Here is a 19,378-nt window from a genome sequence, read left to right as displayed (position 1 = left end):
CGGGAATGGCTTCCATTGCTTTCTTACTGGATTTTTTTTTAACACAAAGGGTCCTGAGGCAAATGTGCCATTCAAGATCCGTGGGGCATTTTGCTGATGGAGAGTATTTACGGCCTGACAGGAGTGTGAGTGTGTGAGTGTGTGAGTGTGTGTGTGTGTGAGTGACTGTGAGTGTGTGAATTAGCCCAGTGGGCAGGCTCCTCTGTATAACTGCTCAATATGATCATTCTAAATCTAAGGCTAGAACATCTTAAGTTCTGATGTGGAATCAGCAATGTCTTGATTCTATCATCTCATCCCCATTCCTAATTTACGTAAAGGCCATCTTCTCAGTGAACTGTTCCATTGGAGATGATTAAAACATCCCAAGTGTCTTTGAAAATCCTACTCTGGGTTTTTCCATTGGGGTCATTGTGTCCCAATGGGATGTTCATAAGGGCAGCAACTGGGTGGGGCAAGCATTCCATCTGCATCCAACCAGAGCCAGGATCAGGGAGCATCGTTAGTGCTAAGAAGCCATCGACAGGGTAAATGTGATTTGGAGAGATCGCAGTAAAAGGGGGCTGGAGGGAAAGACATGAATTTTTTTTCAAAAAGGAGCAAATTTGCAAAGCCAGACTGTGTCGATCAATATTCTTTGCTAATGACTGCCAAGTTCCCGACTCTCTCTTCCTTCTGGCCTATTGGAAATGAAACATACAGAGATGAAAAATGTTTCCTGAACCCTAACAAGTCTGGGATTTCTCTAGATTTCAGCTAAGTCAATTCACTGTGTGTATTTAGACTATGAAAAATGAGAGCTAGAGTCATTTAGACTATCCCTGGAAAAGATATACTGTAGGCTCTGTTGAAGCCCCCCATCTTTCCTGGACAACCAACATGCATGGGTGGTCATGGGATTGACAAAGCACTTGACACATAGTTTCCTTTGAAGTTCACAATAATTCAGAGAGTTCTACCAGTGATATTACTTCCCATTTACTGACAAGGAAACTAATATTCAAAGAGATTAAGGGACTTGCCCATGTCCCCCAAACTTGTAAAAAGAGATAAGATTTCAATCTGAGTTTCTTCTGATTCCAAGCCCAGCACTTTCCATTTCATATGAGAGAATCACTTCCTCTGTTTTACTTAATTCACTGACCCTTTCCCTGGTTGCACATACACATATATGTCTAGATTTTCTTATTCCAAAGAAAAGAAGAAGGGAAGGAAGGAAGGAAGGAAGGAAGGAAGGAAGGAAGGAAGGAAGGAAGGAAGGAAGGAAGGAAGGAAGGAAGGAAGCAAGGAAGGAAGGAAGGAAGGAAGGAAGGAAGGAAGGAAGGAAGGAAGGAAGGAAGGAAGGAAAGAAGGAAGGAAGAAGAAAGGAAGGAAGGAAGGAAGAAGGAAGGAAAGAAGGAAGGAAGGAAGAAGAAAGGAAGAAGGAAGGAAGGAAGAAGGAAGGAAGAAGGAAGGAAGGAAGAAGGAAGGAAGAAGGAAAGAAGAAGGAAGGAAGGAAGGAAGGAAGGAAGGAAGGAAGGAAGGAAGGAAGGAAGGAAGGAAGGAAGGAAGGAAGGAAGGAAGGGAGGGAGGGAAGGAGGGAGGGAGGGAGGGAGGGAGGGAGGGAGGAAGGAAGGGAGGGAGGGAGGGAGGGAGGAAGAAAAAGAAGAAAAATCCACTTGATTCTGTTTTCCCCTTGAGCTATCATTCTTTATCCTTCTTTCCTTTTCTATTCAAAACACAATGATTGTCCAAAAGGTCATCTCCACTCATTGCCTTTGCTTTCTCACTTCTTCTTAAGTTCTGAACCGTTGATGATCTAACTCCAACACGACTACTCCTAAACTGGGGAACTATCAGACAGGCCACATGAACATCTGGATGATTGCTGCATATAACTGCCAGTTTGGTTTCCTAAATGCTTTACATCTAGTATGTTGCTGAATAACAATTAAGAACGTTCTGTAGCACATTAAGCTTTGCATCTTGAGGCAATAGGTGGTACCGGGGATAGAGTACTGAGTCTGCTGTATTTGTATCCATCACACCACCCACTACACAAATCTGCTTCTTGATCATTGAGTTCAAGGGCATAGGAAGCCAGCTATCCTTCCACTTGATTTGATACTTGAGGGATGGGTACTTTGATCAGGAGGTATGTGCAATCTCCTTCTCCCCTGACCATGCAAATTGTATCTCTTCTTTGGTGAAGTAAGTGGATCATGAGAGTTGCTAGAGCCAAAAATTCCTTAACTGGGTCATAAAATTAGTGCTGAAATTGCAGACTTAGCTAAGCTGCTTCTCAGCCAACAAACATGTAAGCCCATCCCTCAGCCCCTGCTCAGACACATAACATTGTCAATGTGTGAAAAATCAAGAGAGAAGAATCAAGATCATGGATTCCTCAGCCCCTAAAGTGGAACAAATTATCCTAATTCATGTTTATAAAACACTCCATGGCTCATCAAGATGTCGGGTTAGAAAGAACCACCATGATATAAAGTAACTTAGAACCACAGGGGGATGATCACATAGGAGCTGAGTGTCCTGGGCAAGACCCGAAGTCCTGAAGCCAGATCAGTGATGTTCCCCATCTCCCTCTGGCCATTCAAGCCTCCCTCCCTCCCTTCAACTACAAGCTGCAAGGTCCTGGGAGATGGGCTTCTGTGGTGTCTTTGCTAGTGGGACCTAATCAAGCTGTTTGTCCCTGGATGAGATCAACAAGGACTCTCTGACAGCATAGAGTCAGAGCTGCCATACTTTGCCTCCGAGGCAGAGAGGGGGTGTGGAGCTCTCCAGGGCAGGTTAGCCTGACACTGCCTTGTTATGATATTATAGAAAATCATTTGTGTCTCCTGTTTCTTGGGGCATCCATGTCCTTCTTAGCTTTTGTTTATACAAAAGTCTGGTTTGCATCTGTCTCTGGAGCAACGCTGAGAACAAATCCATGGATATCAGCCTGGAGGAGGTCTCTGGGACATAAAGTGAGATGTTTTCATTGCTTCAGAGTCTGTTGACTCAGACTGGATACAGTTACTGGTTGCTGATCACCACAACCATTGTGCCAAACTCTTCAAGCTCCTTTTGCTATTGTTTTGGGTTCCAATAATCCTCTGAAATGGAAATTAAAAGCAGGGCTCACTGAAGTTAGGTAAAGGAAGCTAAGGATAAGGGTGCAGTGTTTAAAGCCCTGGAATCAGGAGGACCTGAGTTCAAATCCATTCTCAGACACTATGAGACTCTGGTCAAGTAAATGAACCCTATTTGCCTCAGTTTCCTCATCTGTAAAATGTTCTGAAGAAGGAAATGGCAAATCATTCCATTGCCTTTGTCAGGAAAACCCTAAATGGGGTCATGGAGACTTGTACACAATCGAAATGACTCAACAACAACAAAATAGGGCAACCAAAACTGTAGTAAAAAATGGGGGACAGCTATGAAGTGTTTGACCAATTAGTATCTGGGACTTTGAAAGGTCCATTATGACCTGGAGCCATGCATGCCAAGTTGTATTGGAGAATCTTACACTGACCAAGCACATTAAGTTTAATCAATAGTTGTGGGAAATATAAGCTTTGAAAATATAAGACTCAGTGGTTCAGTTACGATGTCCAAACTTGGCTTTATCTATCTATCTATCTATCTATCTATCTATCTATCTATCTATCTATCCATCTATCCTGTCTATCCATCCATCATTTCATCTATCTATCTATCTATCTATCTATCTATCTATCTATCGATTTTCGGTGTGAGTATTTACTACTCAGAAATCAGCAAGAATTACAGATCAGGGCCTGATTTATTGGCTTGTTTTTAATTGTCTAAATTTAAGAAAGTGTTAGAAAGAAGATTAACAAATCAGATATTAAACTGAAAAGTATACTTTGCCTACAGTTTTCTTTTCTTTTTCTGAAGAACCAGTTTTTAAACATTTACCAGCACATTTCTGGGGACATTGTATGAATTTTCTGGTTTGACTAATACATTGGTTAGTTAACAAACTGACCTGCTTTTAGAAAAAAGCTTGCTATAAAGAATGGTTCTCTGGACTGGTGGGGAAGTAAGGTTAATTAGTTTATGATGACAATTATGAATGGAATATACTGAAGACTACTCATAAGAATGTGGCCTCGACTTATACCTAATTATAACTTGTTATTTGTGCTATAGCCAAAAGCCATGGGTGTTCCCTTACATTTCCCTCTTGTTCCCCCTGCCCTTTTCGCCATAATTGGCATTAAGTCCCTAATATGGTAAAGAGTGTGTCATTGACTAGTATTTTTTTGTCTCTGGGTGTATTTTAATCTCTGAGTGGATTTCCAAGTTAGGATGGAAGCCTGGACTCCAGGGAGAATGGGAGAAAAGGTCAGAAGGGGCTGGGGGCTTCCATATTAGGGTCTATATAATCTGTGTTTTGTACCTTGTACTTTGCACTCCTATACTGATGATTCCTTCTCTGTGGGAGTTGCCCTTCCTCACAATAAATCCTTTTTACCTTGAGAGTCTCTAATGTTAATTTGGGTATGGGTCGCTGTTCCATACACAATTATTCATTGATTAACAAATGATTAATCCAGATAAATGCAATTAGTATAGCAAAGGGCCAAGGTTACGGCCCAGAAATTGGAGGAATTGAAAGTGTTTAGCTGGGGAGAAGAAAAAATCCATAGGGGGCACGTTAAATGCTCTGAAATGTTGGGAGCAATAATTTTGTTCTCTTTCTCATCTTCTAGGGGAACCAATGAATGGAATTCTGAGCCCGGAGTCAGGAAGACGAATTCAAATGTGGCCAGGATACTTACCAGCAATGATTTAGCCCTCTGTTCTCCACTAAAATGTTGGGAGAATCAAAGGACATAGTAGGTACTTACTAGTGTTTGTTTCTTCCCTTCCTTATTTTCTCAAAGAGCTGATCTAGGAAAAATAAGTAGAGGTTCCATAGGAGGAAATTTTGAGTTGATCTTTGGGGAGGGGTGGAGTGGAACTGTCTAACAGCTAGAAATATCCCAAAATAGAAGGGATTCCCTTGAAAAATGGTAGTTGTTCCTCATTGGAGGTCTTCAAACAGGCTGTCTGACCATTCGTCAGCTAAGTACTTTGACAAATGCTCTGCATGCAAACCTTGAAGCCCTTTCAGTATTTCATAAATGGGATCTTTTATGATCATTTCTTGGTTCTCACCTTTATGTTCTATGAGCTCAGGTCAAGCATTCTGGAATGAGCTGCCCTCCTGCCAATATTATTTTATATGTCATTTCAGCTAACAGTTGTGTGGGCATATGAAATGGTTGGTTTGTGTCACTGAGTAAAAATCACTGGGACAATGCCAGGAGCTGCAACAGGGATGAAGATGGTGTTGATGCTGATGGGGATAATGAAGAATAAGACAGGGATAGTGAGGTTGAAGATGATGATGGTGAGGGCCTCTGGTTATGTTTTGAAATCCATGATCACCAGGGTCCCTTTCACCTCCGATTCCATGATGAAAGAATAAAAATATACAGAATTCACAATGCAAAGAGACATCAGGATTACATAGTCCAACTCCCTTTTTTGCAGATGAGGAAACTGAGGTCCATAGAGATAGATGACTTGCTAGTGCCTGATCCTGAACTCAAACTCAAGATTTCTGACTTCAAAACCTATTTTTCACTGCGTCTTCCTAACTCTTTCCCCCAATAAGGGAACATGATGGGAAGAGATTTTGATTAAAATACCTTTTGTAAGGTTTTTTTTTTCATACTATGTGCTAAAAGGTAATACAATAGGAAATGTCATTTTTTTAATGATCCAATTATATTTTGCAATGAAAGCTCTTCTAAACGACTTCTTGAATTATTACTAACAGACACATCTCGTTTCCACTCCTGATTCATGCTTTTCTTTTTTTTTCTTCACTGTTGGAAACACCTCCAGAAATCATAGTGCACAGCTGCTGCTTGAGTACTGTAACAAAACAAGTGTGAGGATTTTTTAGAAATGCATCCCTTTCTCTTCCCACTCCTGCCCCTACGTCTTCCCTGGATGTTCTACTGTTTTCTACTTTCAATTGTTACCAAGATTAGAAAAGCCAGTAAAAGGAGAATTTTAGAAAATGAAACATGCCCCGAATAAGGAATTCTGCTTCTATGGACACTATCGCTGGTTTTATTTGCAGTAGTAATGGGCTTTAAATGGGAATCGTTGGGAAACGTACGGGGGGAATGGACCATGGAAGAAATGCCCTATTTCCCACTCGTTTCCTGGCACCATATGCATCCATGTATTTATATAGCATCACTCTCCCTGGGACACTGGACAGCTAAGAACACCATGAGAAGACTTGCCAGACAGAAGCTGCCCTCTGTGGGAAGGTCCAGAGACACGCTTTCTATCAAGAAGCAATGCATTATGGTGGATAGAGCAGAAAACAAGTATTTATTAAGCACCTACTGTGTGCCAGGCACTGTGCTAAGGGCTGTATAAATATTAAGTCCTCACAATAACGCTGAGAGGGAGGGAGGAGATGGTTTTATTATCCTCATTTTTATAGTTGAGGAAACCAGGGCAGTGAGAGCTCAGATGATTTTCCTAGGGTGACACATTTGAAGTCAGGCCCAGCAGTCTAGCCACTGCTCCACCTCAAAGAGAAAAGACCTTGGGAGAGCAGAATTGGGTGGACAGAGGGGATGAGGATGGAGGAAGAGTAGGAAGAAAGAACTCAACCCCTCTGGGAACTAACCAACTGATCTAATCTTGTTCACTATGGGCTTAATTCTGCTGCCTCTGAGCAGCTGGGAATCTAGGTTCTTCCCGTGTCTTTTCATGCCCTGGGACAGAGGCTTACCTAGTTGTAGTTCTGCTGCTGGAGCAGACACAGCGGCTACAGTGTCATTACTTCAGAACAATAGTGGGATACAGAAAAACAGTGCTGGGTGGATTCAAAAAGTGAACATTTGGAAGCAGGCACGCCTGAATCTCCGGCCAGTCATGGCCTTGGGCACCCGCGGCAAACAGTCTCTGTCTTGATGATGGATTGGGTTTAATCTTAGTCACGCCTGGGTGTGTGAACCACTGCAAGAGAAGGCTGGTGGCTATTCCATTGCCATCAGAAAAGCCCTTCCTCTCAGAGATCTCCTGGAAACACAAGCCACTCCACCGCCTTCTGTTCTTGTATCAGTGGCTGTTAATGGAACCTTGGCTCTCTTGCACTTGTATGATCCCACCTTGGGGTTGCTAATTCCCAACTGGGAAGGGATTGAACTCTTCCCTATGCCCTTAGCACCCTGGCCGATTCCTCTCTAGCTTTTCCCGAGCTGATATTGAGTCTGACCTATGTCTGAAGGTCTATTTCCTTTGCAGAAGAGGGGCTTTGGGGCCATTAGTGAGTGCTTCCTTATTGTGTGATTTATAAGATTAAAATTTACTGCAAACAGATGTATTTGATCATGGAAGTACCCCACTTGCCTTTTGCTTCTGCTGCATCAACAATTTGGAGGGACAAAAATGTGATTCTGAGGAGTCCCTATTTTCCTAGACTGCCCAAAGTCTGGACACAAAAAAAGGGTGAAAAGGCCTTGCTCTGGAGAGACTAGTACGGAATCCGTGGCCTCAAAGATCTATGTGCAAATGCACCAAATAGAGACTATTTCTCTGATTGACTTTATTTTTAATGAGTACCAGATAGCTTTAAGGATCACTGGTTAATAATTTAGTTTGAAATATAATCCTGTGAGGGTCCTACTGTATTTTTTTTCCAGTTTATATTTTAGTTTGAAATGTAGTCCTGCAAAGCTTCTTTATTCCTACTGTATCTTTTTTCAATTTGTAATTTAGTTTGAAATAGAGTCTTATGAAGGTCCTTTATTCCTTCAGCATCTTTTTTCAGGCCGTCTTCTTGGGGGTTGATCCCTTGAGAAATGAATTAGCCCATGAAAGCATTAATGCATTTTGTTTTGAGCCATAAAACACTTTCCGGTAGACTTCAACAATCCCAACTCCCGGTACAATCCTCTAAACCAGTTGGATTATGGGTTGCTAACAGAAAGCAGTGATGTACCCTTACCTTTGGCAGTGTGGGCTCACAGTCACTCTTGGAACTCATCAGTTTTCTTTCCTCTCAACGTTGCCTGTTGTTGGGAGTTGTTTTTACATTTTTTTTCCAAATGACTTTGGTCTTCATTCTGAATTACTTTTTGAGAGTATTCCCATGTTCCTCTGGGGTTTTGCTCTCTGTTACTTCTCACAGCAGAATCACATGGCATTCCAATCAGTGAGCACACATTCGTCTCCGGCGTTAGTTACCGTATACATGGCAGCGCTGGTTTTGTACTGTGTCTCCAAGAGTCTTGCCTGGCTGTCAATAACCTGATTGTTTTGTCATTCCTTTGTCAAGTTTGCATTAAGCATCCCTTATGTGCCCAAAACTTTGCTCAATGATCAGTACTCAGTCACGAAAGCAAAGCGAACCTGGCCTTCAAAAAACTTCTATTTCCTTGAATCTCTGGCTCAAGCTTATGAACAGTTTCATCATTTTTTTTGCATTATTCAAACTGACTAAAAAGGAGGAACTCACAAGTTACACAATGGTTGTTGTCGAAAATAGCTGGAGCAGGAGCAGGAGTGCGTTTGTTCCATTTGGCCCCAGAGAGCTGCGCCAAGAGCAATGAGGGCAAGCCTTGGAGGCCAGCTTGTTCTTTTAGATCATTTATTCCTTTCTTTGGACATTTTCATTTCAGGACCTGGAAGGAGACCCCGCCCTCCCCCCACTATGCACCAGCTCCAGCTGCTTATTATGCTCTCTGAACCAAGGCCAAAATCTGTGTGCCACAATGAGAGTCAGGACTAAAATCGCCAGTGCCATTATGAGAAGTGACACTGGATTAAATTCACGTTCTGGGTCAGCATCTTGGTAAGAGGAGACTTATTAGGGTGGCCAGTTGGTGCAGTGGATAGAACACCAGCCCTGAAGGCAGGAGTCGATGCTTCCAAATGCTTCCAAAAAAAAAAAAAAAGAGTAGACTTACTAGTCAGAAAAGAGGGAAAATCCTGGCAGTGGAGGACTTCCACTAGAGAGGTGACCTTGGAGGTCCAACCCATTCATTTTACAGATGGAGAAACTGAGACCCACGGAGGCCCCGTGATTTGGCTTTGGTGCCACTGACAGTGAGAGGCCAGGTTCTGACTCAATGCCAGGACTCTGGATGCCAATCCCAGCACTCTCAATATTTCCCCAAATTGCCTTCCCTACCATGGAGCTCACCCCAGGCATGTCTCATTGTCTGATAACAGCTAATATTTATTACAGAGCACTTTAAGACGTGTGTGTGTGTGTGTGTGTGTATGTGATTTGATTTGATCTACATATCAATCTTATAGGTACAATTTTCTCCATGTTACAGATGGGGAAACTGAGTTTCAGGAGTAAATGATCTATCCAAAATCATGGGGCCTGTAAGCATATGAAGCAGGAACAAAATACCAGTCTTCTTGACTCCAGGTCTACTATTCTATTTTCTATTCTATGTGATACTCCCTCTCCTTTCTTAAGAACAATATATTTATTTAAAAAGTAATGACCCATCTCTCCTCTTCCTTCTTTTACTCCTCCTCCTCTTCCTCACTTTCCTTTTACTCCTCCTCCTTCTTTTCTTCTTCCTCCTCCTCCTTTTCCTTCTCTTCCTCACTTTCCTCCTTCTTCTCCTCCTCTTCTTCTTTTCCTCCTCTTCTTCTTTTTCCTCCTCTTTCACTTCCCCCTCTTCATCCTTTTTCCTTTTCTCCTCCCTCTTTCATCTTTTTTCTTTCTCTTTCTTTCCATCAAGGATTTTGGATATTATCTATCCCAGATGAGAAAACTGTCCAATGTGGAAAGAGTGCTACGTCTGCAATTAGGAAACCCTTTGTTCAAGTCATGATGGCTACAGGACTTAACCTCTTAGTGTTCCAGGAAACTCTTTAAGCCTTGAAGTTACAGAACAGTGGAGTTTCCACACTGGAAGGATGCAATCACAGCTATCTTCTGCCCCCCAACATGTATGCCCACTACATTGATATGAACATATACCTACATATCTATATTTCTATATATTTCTATAATTATACATACATGTTGTATATATACTGCATATATATATATAGTGTGTATATATTGTATATATCTATATCTATCTATATCTATCATCTATCTATCTATCTATCTATCTATCTATAAAATGGCTAGAAAAGTCCTTGCAGTGATTCCTATTTAAAATGGTAAGACAGAAGGTAAGTATCTATGGGAAGCCAAGGACAAGGCTTCTTCGTTGAGATTTCCCCATGCCTTAGAATCACAAAGATCCCAGCCATCTTATTCCTGTGGTCCTGCGGATGGGGGAACTCCGATCCTGGTCTGCTCTGCCCGGTCCAGTCGGGGGGAGCCGGCTCACTGGGGGCCAGCTCTGGCACCTGTGTGACCCTGGGCCAAGCGCTTCCTGTCTCTCAGCTTCAGTTTCCTTGTCTGTAAAAGGCCGGGTATTTAACCAGATGATCTCTGAGGTCTCTTCCTGCTTGGAATTCTCTAACCCTTTGATCCAATGATCTCATGCTCAAAAGTTCCACTGTGGGGCTGGGAGGTTTCTGACGTTCCCCGCCTCTGGAATTGCTGCCTCTCCCCGTGGAATACTTGCGGAGGAATTACTCCATTCATGTTTCATCCCGTGAACGAAGGAGCCCTTGGACAAGCAGAGCCTTGTTCATTGTGAATGTCCGGGGAGGGAGTCAGCCAAAAGAGAGCACAGGAAATGGTATTAGAGAGGTCATTGCTTTTTAACGGGCAGGAACAACAGGCCTTCTCTCAGAAACTTTAATGAGCGCTCAGTGAATGGGGTCTGGCCTCTGACCTTTCAGCATTACCTACTACCCCAGGCCTGAATGAGATGTCATGTCCTTCTTCCTGTGAATGAGGAGGCAGGATGCTCATTCAAATGCGGCCTCCTCCTGGGCACTAGACTTACAGTGGGCTTAGGTGCCTGTGATGATGACTGCTGCTCAATAATCAATTAGTAAATACTTACTGTGTGTCAGGAAGTAAAAAAGAAGCCGTCTCTGCCCTCAGAGATCTTATATTTTCTAAGAGGGGAGGGGGAGACAACACCGCATGTGCACAAGGAAGTGTGTCCCACACCAGGAGTCCCAGGCTACCTCAGGGAACTATGGGAGCTGGCTCAGTAATTCCAGCTTGGAGCTTTGGGAGTCATACAAATATCCCTCAATTCTAGGCTTTTTCCATCCCTACTCTATTGGAATCACCTTAAATGCCTCTTTTGTTGAAAAGAATCAAGTCCATCCCAGTTGATCGTCACACAATCTTGTTCACAATGGACACAACGTTCTCCAAAAGGTCTTTTTCAAACATTAGTTAGTGCCTCCACTCTGTTGATTACCTGCAAGTAATTTTGTATGTATATATGATATCATTGTTTGCATGTTATCTTCAATATAAGACTATTAGCTCCTTGAAACTAGGGGTTAGTTGTCCCCCCATTTTTTACACCTGCTGCTTAACCCCATAGGTGGCACACAGTAGGTAAATCCTATTCACATAAGCACAGAATAAGGGACCCTTTACTAGGAGAGGGAGCACGGCTGCCCCGATATAGGGTCCCAGCAGGTCTATTGTTACACAGGAAATAACAAAGTAAATGTCACATGAGGACAAATCTGGAAAGCCCTCATGTAGAGGGGGCCTTGACCTAAACCTTGAATGGAACAAAGAATTGAGGAGCAGATATTGAACATTTCTGGACCTCAGTTCTTATGTGGAAACCTGGCTTTCAGGCCCAGATGGGCCACCGAGGTTCTGGGAGATTCTTCTGTCTCTTGCCTATGAGTTCTCTAAGTCTCTGCCTCAGTTCTCTCTGTCTACTGGGGATGATCTGTACACTTCGTAATGGCCATATCACTAGGACATGCTTTGTGAACCTGAAAACTCTAGGGGAAAAGAGAATTAATTTCATAATATCCAATTTTAACTGAGAGAAGGGGAGGACAATTCTCGATACACAGCATCAGGGAATAGAGTCCTCCAGGATAAAGACAAGAATCACTCAGGAAAGGAAGTAGGGGATTGGCTGCAATCTGCAGTCCTCACAATGAGGAGATCATGGATCCCTGAAAGTGGGACTGATGTGGTTGGTGAACGAGGAGCTAATTCCTATTCTGATACATGGGTGAATTAAGGATCTCATTGTTGTGGACAAAGCAGTGCTAAAAATCTTGAAAACTGTCACCTGCGATACACATAGGAGGTACTTAATAAATGTTTATTGATCGATTCACATCACATATTTCCATTATATTTTACATAATTGTAAATTCCAATAGTGCACATTTGAATGCATGCGAAGGACTGATTGTTCCTGCTAACTAGCACCTCACCATATTTCTTTCAAAGAAGCAGATGGTAACCCATCCTCAGCCTTTTGCATTATGGGATTCTTATCCATATCATCTCGTGAAGATCAGGAAAGCTTTAGCTAATGGGAGAGGGCTTCTTAAAACCCTCTTGGCATTTCAGGGACGCCAGGGAAGAGTGGGAGTTGGCCCATCATCCCTTGCTCTTCCCATATCACTTTCCGGTCCAGTCTTATATCTCTCTTATGACAACCTCAATCTCTGAGGCTTCCATTGAATATCTTGGCATTAAGTAGTCAGTCCAGTCCATCTCATGCCTTGTCACCTCTGCCTCTGTCTTCTGGGTGATCCCCAACTTCAATTCTTCAGAAATGGGGCTATAATCTACACCCAGAGAGAAGACTGTGGGAACTGAATGTGGACCACAACATAATATTCTCACTCTTTTCGTTGTTCGCTTGCATGTTGTTTTCTTACTCATTTACTTTCTTTTTTTTTTAATCTGATTTTTCTTGTGCAGTAAGAGAATTGTATAAATGTTCACACATATTGAATTTAACATATATTCCAACATGTTTAACATATATTGGATTGCTTGCCACTTAGGGGAAGGGGTAGGAAGAAGGAGGAGAAAATCTGAAACACAAGGCTATGTAAGGGTCAGTGTTGTCAAATTATCCGTGCATATGTTTTGAAAATAAAAAGCTTTAAAAATAAAGAAATGGGATCATACCATGACCTTCACAGGGCCTCCCTATAGGAATCTTGATGATAATAAAGATGGCCCTTTAAGAAGTTTTTGGCCATTTGGGGCGATCTTTCCTTTCTTGGCCAACAGTTGGCCAAAAAGCATGGACGTGCCAGGTACCGCCTGAAAAGCTGGCAAGTTAAAGGTGCCTGAGGCAAAACCTGCCCTCATGAGCTCCCGATCTCCTATTTGATCAGTTCCTTCTGTTTAAATCTGTTATATCAAGTCAGATATGGCTCTTAGCTCCACTTAAAACCACACTAGGAATGTGTCTGGGAACAACATCCCTGGTGCTAGAATGTATGGAATGGAGGCTGCTGAGCAAAAGCAAGCCAAAGTAAACAAAACCTGCTTCCAGGAGGGATGAAATGGCTGGCCTTAAAGAGGGAGCTTCAAGCAGGAGAAAGAAAAGGATTCTTGGATTTCAAAATCGCTAACTCAACTGGAAACAGCAGAGGGAGCATTGAATGTGGAGTCCAAACTCCAAACTCTTGGATTCCAAGACCAACTTTGGCATGTTCTCTCTGTGGAACCTTAGGTGAATTACTTCCCTGGGCCTCAGTTTCTTTACCTCTAAAAAGAAGCCTTTGCAATCAGTGGCTTCTCAGGTTCTTTCCATCTTTAGATCCACAATACTGTGGTCCCACCTCTTCCTAAGAGTAACGGGTGCAGAAGTCTTAGTCACCCCATCTTTAAAAGGAGTATAGACATCTCATCTATCTCTAACCTAGAGATGTTGTGAGCAAGGGCTATTGAGAAGTGAATTGTTATTACTATTATTTCATCTTTTCAATAGATCTATAGCTAAGTAAAGACAGTTGTAATCAGAGGTAGTCCCGATGTGTAAGATGTGAAGGGTGACAGGATGATGGGACCAAAGCCTTTGGTCCTCCCCTTCTGCACATGAAAGAGTGCATCCCTTTGCAGGTGGAGTCTGTCTCCAGATTGCTTGAAAGGGAATCGATGACAAGGGAGAACATTCATGTTTCAGGAGCAGCCTTTTCTGGAGTGAATGACTAAAGATGGAATGGAAGGAAAAGAGTTGTGGAGAAGAATCCACTCTGCACTAAGAACTATGCTAAGTGCTGAGGCTACAAGCTCCCATTCTAACACTCAAAACGTTTCATCTAGGAAATCAGAGAGGAAGTTCCCATAGTCCTTAGCGGGGAGCAGCAAAACAGATGCTAATCCATCTTTCTTCAGTGCCATATCTATTCCAGACTGAGCCCCATGACAGGACCAAAGTTTTGGTGTTAAGAACTTTCTTTACTGGGTCTTCAGTAATTGTAGCTTCAGCTCCCACACAAACAGTGGCTGGGTCCCTTTTTCACAAGGGTTGCTTTCTAGGATGAAGGTGGGAGGGCCCAGTTGGAAGCAGATCTAGGGGCTGGGCTGAGGGGATGCTGCTACTCCCAGGCTCTTGGGATAACTGGTAGTTGATGATTGCTGGTTAGTGTTGCTCCAAAAAAATTCATCTCCATGTTGACATCCCTCACACAATTCTTCTGCACAATAAGTTTTTTTTTTTTTTTAACTTTTTTTTTTTAATTATATATATATATATATATATTTTATAATATTATCCCTTGTATTCATTTTTCCAATTTACCCCCCCTCCCTCTATTCCCTCCCCCCGACGACAGGCAATACCATACATTTTACATGTGTTACAATATAGTCTAGGTACAATACATGTTGCACAATAAGTTTTTAAAAATTTTTATTAAAGTTTTATTTTTCAGAATATATGCATGGACAATTATTCAATATCAAAACATTAATCCTTGCAAAAAACCTTGTGTTCCAATTTCCCCTTTTTCCCCACCCCCACCCCTAGATGGTAAGTAGTCCAATATATGCATATATATTTATACAATTATCTTTCCGCACAAGAAAAATCAAATCAAACAGGGAAAAAAAATATGAGAAGTAAAATAAAATTCAGGCAACAACAACAACAAAATGAAAATGCTCTGTTGTGAACCACACTCAGTTCCCACAGTCCTCTCTCTGGGTGTAGATGGTTCTCTTCATCACAAGACCATTGGAACTGGTTTGAATCATCTCATTATTGAAGAGAACCTTGTCAATTAGAATTGATTATCATATAGTTGTGTTGTTGCTGGTCCTGCTCATTTCACTCAGCATCAGTTCCTGTCAGTCTCTCCAGGCCTCTCTGAAATCATCCTGCTGATTGTTTCTTACAGAACAATAATCTTCCATAACATTCATATCCCATCACTTATTCAGCCATTCTCCAATGAAGGGCAGCCACTCAGTTTCCAGTTTCTCTTCTGCACAATTCTTTGCTGACCTCCCAGTGCTCTGTGGTAATACGCTGACCTTTTACTCATCATCCATCTCTCCATTGCCCTTCGGGGCACCCACAACGTTTAACCCTTTGGAAACTGTGGGATGGCACAATCCATGGCTTTGCTGCATCACTACCCAAGCAATAGAGTTCAGGGAATCTGGGGCTATTCTGAGCACTGCAGTTTCCCACACCCAAGCCTGGCCATGCTCCTCTTCATTCTGGGTCTAGCTCCTTAGTCAGCTACATTGTCTGGCCAACATCCTTGTCTTTCTGAGCCACTTCGATGGGCTCCTTAGGTATGACGTGCCACAGCCTGGACAAGCAGCATTTTTCATCCACTTGGATTTTCTTGTGTGGTTGGTTGAGAGGCAATAATGAGTGAACATACTTTGAGCATAATGTTTTTCTCATCAAGGATGAATGAATGAAAGATTGGAATCACACAGGAATCAAACCTGAAAAAAGATAACAAATATGATCAAACGTTCTTGCTCTGAGAAGCTTGGTAGATCGGTGGGAATTTCCATTCCTTGAGCTCAACCACAGTAACAGGCTTGTGGCCTCCTGCTAACCACAGAAATTGCTGAACACCCAGGACTGACAAGATAGAAGTGAAAAGTCAGAGCTGTTGCAGAGGATGTGAAATACAGTGTAGCGGAGGAGACAAGTAAAAAGTCAAAGCTGTCGCAGAAAATCACAGCACCCGGATGTGAAATACAATGTAGCGGAGGAGACATGACAGGGTATTCAAGGGCAGAGGGTTTGGGTTCAAATCCAGCCTTTGCTGCGTGTGATTGTCGGCGGACTTCCTCCATGCTATTGAGTGGGATGGACGGAAGGATCCCGGGTCCCCAGAGGTGGGCCAGCAGCCTGGGCCTGGGCCAGGGCCTGCCCCACAGGGACTCCCCCCTGAGCGCACCTTCCCCAGGCTGGAGACGCTGCCCAGACTTTTACGGGGGGAGGAAGGAGCGAGCGCCTTAGTGATGTGGCCTGGGGAAATGGGCGGAAACGGCCCTTGGGCTTGAAGGGTAACTCTTGCGCTGGGAACCTGCGTGACTTTGGCCAAGAAATCGCAGCGCCCCTTTTCTCGCTAATGACTGCCCTCCCGGGGCAGGAAGGGGAGTACTTGGCTCCTCTTGTGGCTTCGGAAAAGTGGGACTATGGGAAAAGGGGGAGCCCGGCAGATCGGGGCTCTGGGGCCGCCCGAGCGGGGAGCCCCGGGCCAGAGCGGCGCAGGCAGGGCCCGGCCGGGCATCCCGAGGAGCCCGGGAAGCGCCGGGAGTTTGTGCACGGCCGCCGGCCGCCGATTCATCCTTTCCAGGCTCGGCTGGAACGCTGGACCGCGGCCTTTGGCAGGGAGGGAGGGGTTCGGCTTCCACCGCGGCCGGAGGAGGGGAGGAGGAAGAGGAGGAAGGGAGGAGAAGGAAAGAGGGAGGAGGGGGAGGGGGAGGAGCTGGAGTTCCTCCCGAGCCCCGGAGCCACATCATCCAGCCGAGTGCCCCCCGCGGGGGCGGGAGGGGAGGCGGATCGGGGCTGGCCCGACGCGCCTGGCAGCCTTCCTGGGCAGGCGCGCGGGAGAAAAGGGGGGGCGGCCTTCTGAGCAGCTGCTGCCGGCCCCCCGGGGCGGGGGCTGGGGGGGCTGGGGGGCGGAGGCCCAAGGGGCGGGGCCCGCAGCCCGCCTCCTCTAGGACCCGGCGGCCCGAGGCCGCTAATTTGTTCCATAGTCGAAAGGACCGTAAAAGTTGGCCGGGGTCTCGGGGCTAGGCGGGGCCGGGGGCCGGGGGGCGGGGGCCCGGGGGGCTCCTCCCCATCCTCCTCCTCCTCTGCTCGCCGCCCCTCCCCGTCCCCGTCCCCATCCTCTCCTTCCCCGACGGGCCGGCTCGGCCCAGGGCTCCGCACAGCGCCCGCCGCCGCCGGCCTCGCTGCCCGCAGTCCGCCGCCTCCAGCTGGCCCCGGGCGGCCGTCCGCCCCCCACTCCCGCCCCCCCGCCGCCGGCGGAGCGAGCCAGAGCTTGCGGCCCCCGAGCCGGCGCGCGGGGATGCCGGCACCGGCCCGGGCTCGCCGCTGAGCGCCCCGCGCCCCATGGCCCTGCCCTCCCGCTGAGCCCCCGACGTGGCTGAACGCGCGTCCCGACGATGTCCCCGCTGTCCCGGGCGCCCGCTCCTCGGACCCGGAGCCGGAGCCCGCGCGGGACCGCGCCGCTGCCGCCCCGGCTGCTGCTGCTGCTGCTGCAGCTGCTGCTGCTCCCGGCCGCCCGCCCAGCCCGAGGTAAGCCCCCAGGGACCGCGGACCTCGCGCCGCCCGTCCCGCTCCGCCGGCCTCGGGGTCGCCGAACTTCCCCAGGTGCAGCTGCCCCGAAACTTTCCCAGCGGCGCTCGCGGTGCCGAGCCGCCTCCCCCGGGATCCCGGCGGGCCGCAGACTCACCGCAGGAAGGGCTTTTGGTACCCTCGGATCCAGCACCTTATTTGACACATGGGGAAACTGAGGCACGGGCAGGAACTTGCCCAGAGAGACATGTAATTAGCCAGAGGGTAGTGACAGCAGGTCCCCAAAGGCCGGCTGCTTCGCTGTCCGCACCCGAACTGAGGGGGTCGGGTCTCTCCCGCCGTCTGCAGGCTTTGGACTTAGGGCTCCATTTACCGGGGCCAGAGTCACAAAATAAGAGCGGGGTTCAAGTGCCGACTCAACTTCGTGATCAGAGGAAAGTACTTAACCCTTTCTGGGCCTCAGTTTCCCCATCTGTAAAATGAATGAGTTAGAGGAAGTGATTTCCGAGTCCCCCTCCAGCTGGAAACCCGGGATCGCACGTGTCTGTGGGAGTCCCATACTCCCCCCCATAACACGAAAGCTTAGCCAGAGTTCTTCAGGTCTCGGCTCCTCAAACTCAAAGCCGCACTTTTGTGTCCAGGGGTAGCTAGGGAGCATGCGAAGGGCGCCCTCCGGGGCCCCTGAGCCACTGCTCTCGGGGTTGCTGGTCCCCCAGTGCCCTTCGCCCCCATTCCGCGGATGGGACGACGGAAGCCCAGGCAGGAGAAGGGGCGGGTTTCATCCCAGGGCTGGAGGCACCTTCCAGGCGTCCGGAGTTGGTCAGTCGAGCTGTCCAGGAGGAGGGAGGGAGCACTCCAGGGAGCTCTGGGGTCCCGGCCGGCACAGGGGGAAGAAAAGGCTTCTTGGAGCCAGCCCGTTACCCCGGGAGGACACACCTCTCCCGTCAATTTGCTGGCGGGGGGAGCCGCCAAAGTGACGCATGGGGGGAGGAGGGAGGGCTCAAAGCCCCTTAACCTGTGCTTGTCCCTCCCCCACACCTGGCCCTGACCCCCCCCCCCCAGACTGCCCCAGCTGCCTCCTCTGGCCCGTCCCCTGGAAGCCCCTTCCTGCCCTGCACGCTACAGCGTTCATTCATTTATTCCAAGCCTCCTTTGCACTTCCGTCTCCCCAGAGAGGAGCCGCAAAGCTCCAGGCTGAACTTCCCGGGGCTTCCTCAGGGTTTGAACACGTCCCTTGGGTTCCGCTTCCACCCTTTTGTTTTTGTCACGTTTTCTCCCCTGGGAAGGGGAGCCGGAACTGGCATTTAAATAGCACCCTTCCCCTCCCCCCCAGGTAGCGAGTTAAACTTTATAGATAGGATTTCATTTGGTCCCGGAAAGAAAGTACAATTATGATCCCCTTCTAGAGGCGAGGAAACGGGGCAAAAGGGGGTCACGTAACTTGTCCAGTGTTACACAGTAAGTATGTATCTGAGACTGGATTCGAACTCGGGGTTTTCTGCCTCTCCAAGATCCCTTCCACCTCTGGAAACCCAGATCTCCCAATTTCTTGACTAGGGGACCTTCCCTTTGGGTCTCCAGTATATAAGGGTGGCCTTGGAGGCAGGTTTCAAGTCTTCCCCTGCCTGTCTCCCCCACCCCATTGTGCCCTATTGCAGAATGGACTCAGGGTCACCCCGTCCTCCGGCTCTCTGACC

The 19,378-nt window shown here is 46.4% G+C and overlaps 1 protein-coding gene across 1 annotated transcript in view; it reads left to right on the top strand.

The window, feature by feature from the left end:
* Positions 1–17,276: 17,276 nt before the first annotated feature.
* Positions 17,277–19,378, top strand: part of ADAM12 (ADAM metallopeptidase domain 12) — a 326,616-nt gene continuing 324,514 nt past the window's right edge. The window contains exon 1 of the mRNA XM_074297152.1: positions 17,277–17,681. Within this exon, the coding sequence (XP_074153253.1) occupies positions 17,549–17,681 (133 nt within the window). The 5' untranslated portion in view covers positions 17,277–17,548. The remainder of the gene's footprint in view (positions 17,682–19,378) is intronic.

The sequence above is a fragment of the Sminthopsis crassicaudata genome, chromosome 2, assembly GCF_048593235.1.
Source record: "Sminthopsis crassicaudata isolate SCR6 chromosome 2, ASM4859323v1, whole genome shotgun sequence".
Taxonomy (NCBI): Eukaryota; Metazoa; Chordata; class Mammalia; order Dasyuromorphia; family Dasyuridae; genus Sminthopsis; species Sminthopsis crassicaudata.
Note: the sequence above shows the minus strand (reverse complement) of the source record. Positions and strands in the feature narration are given on the sequence as shown.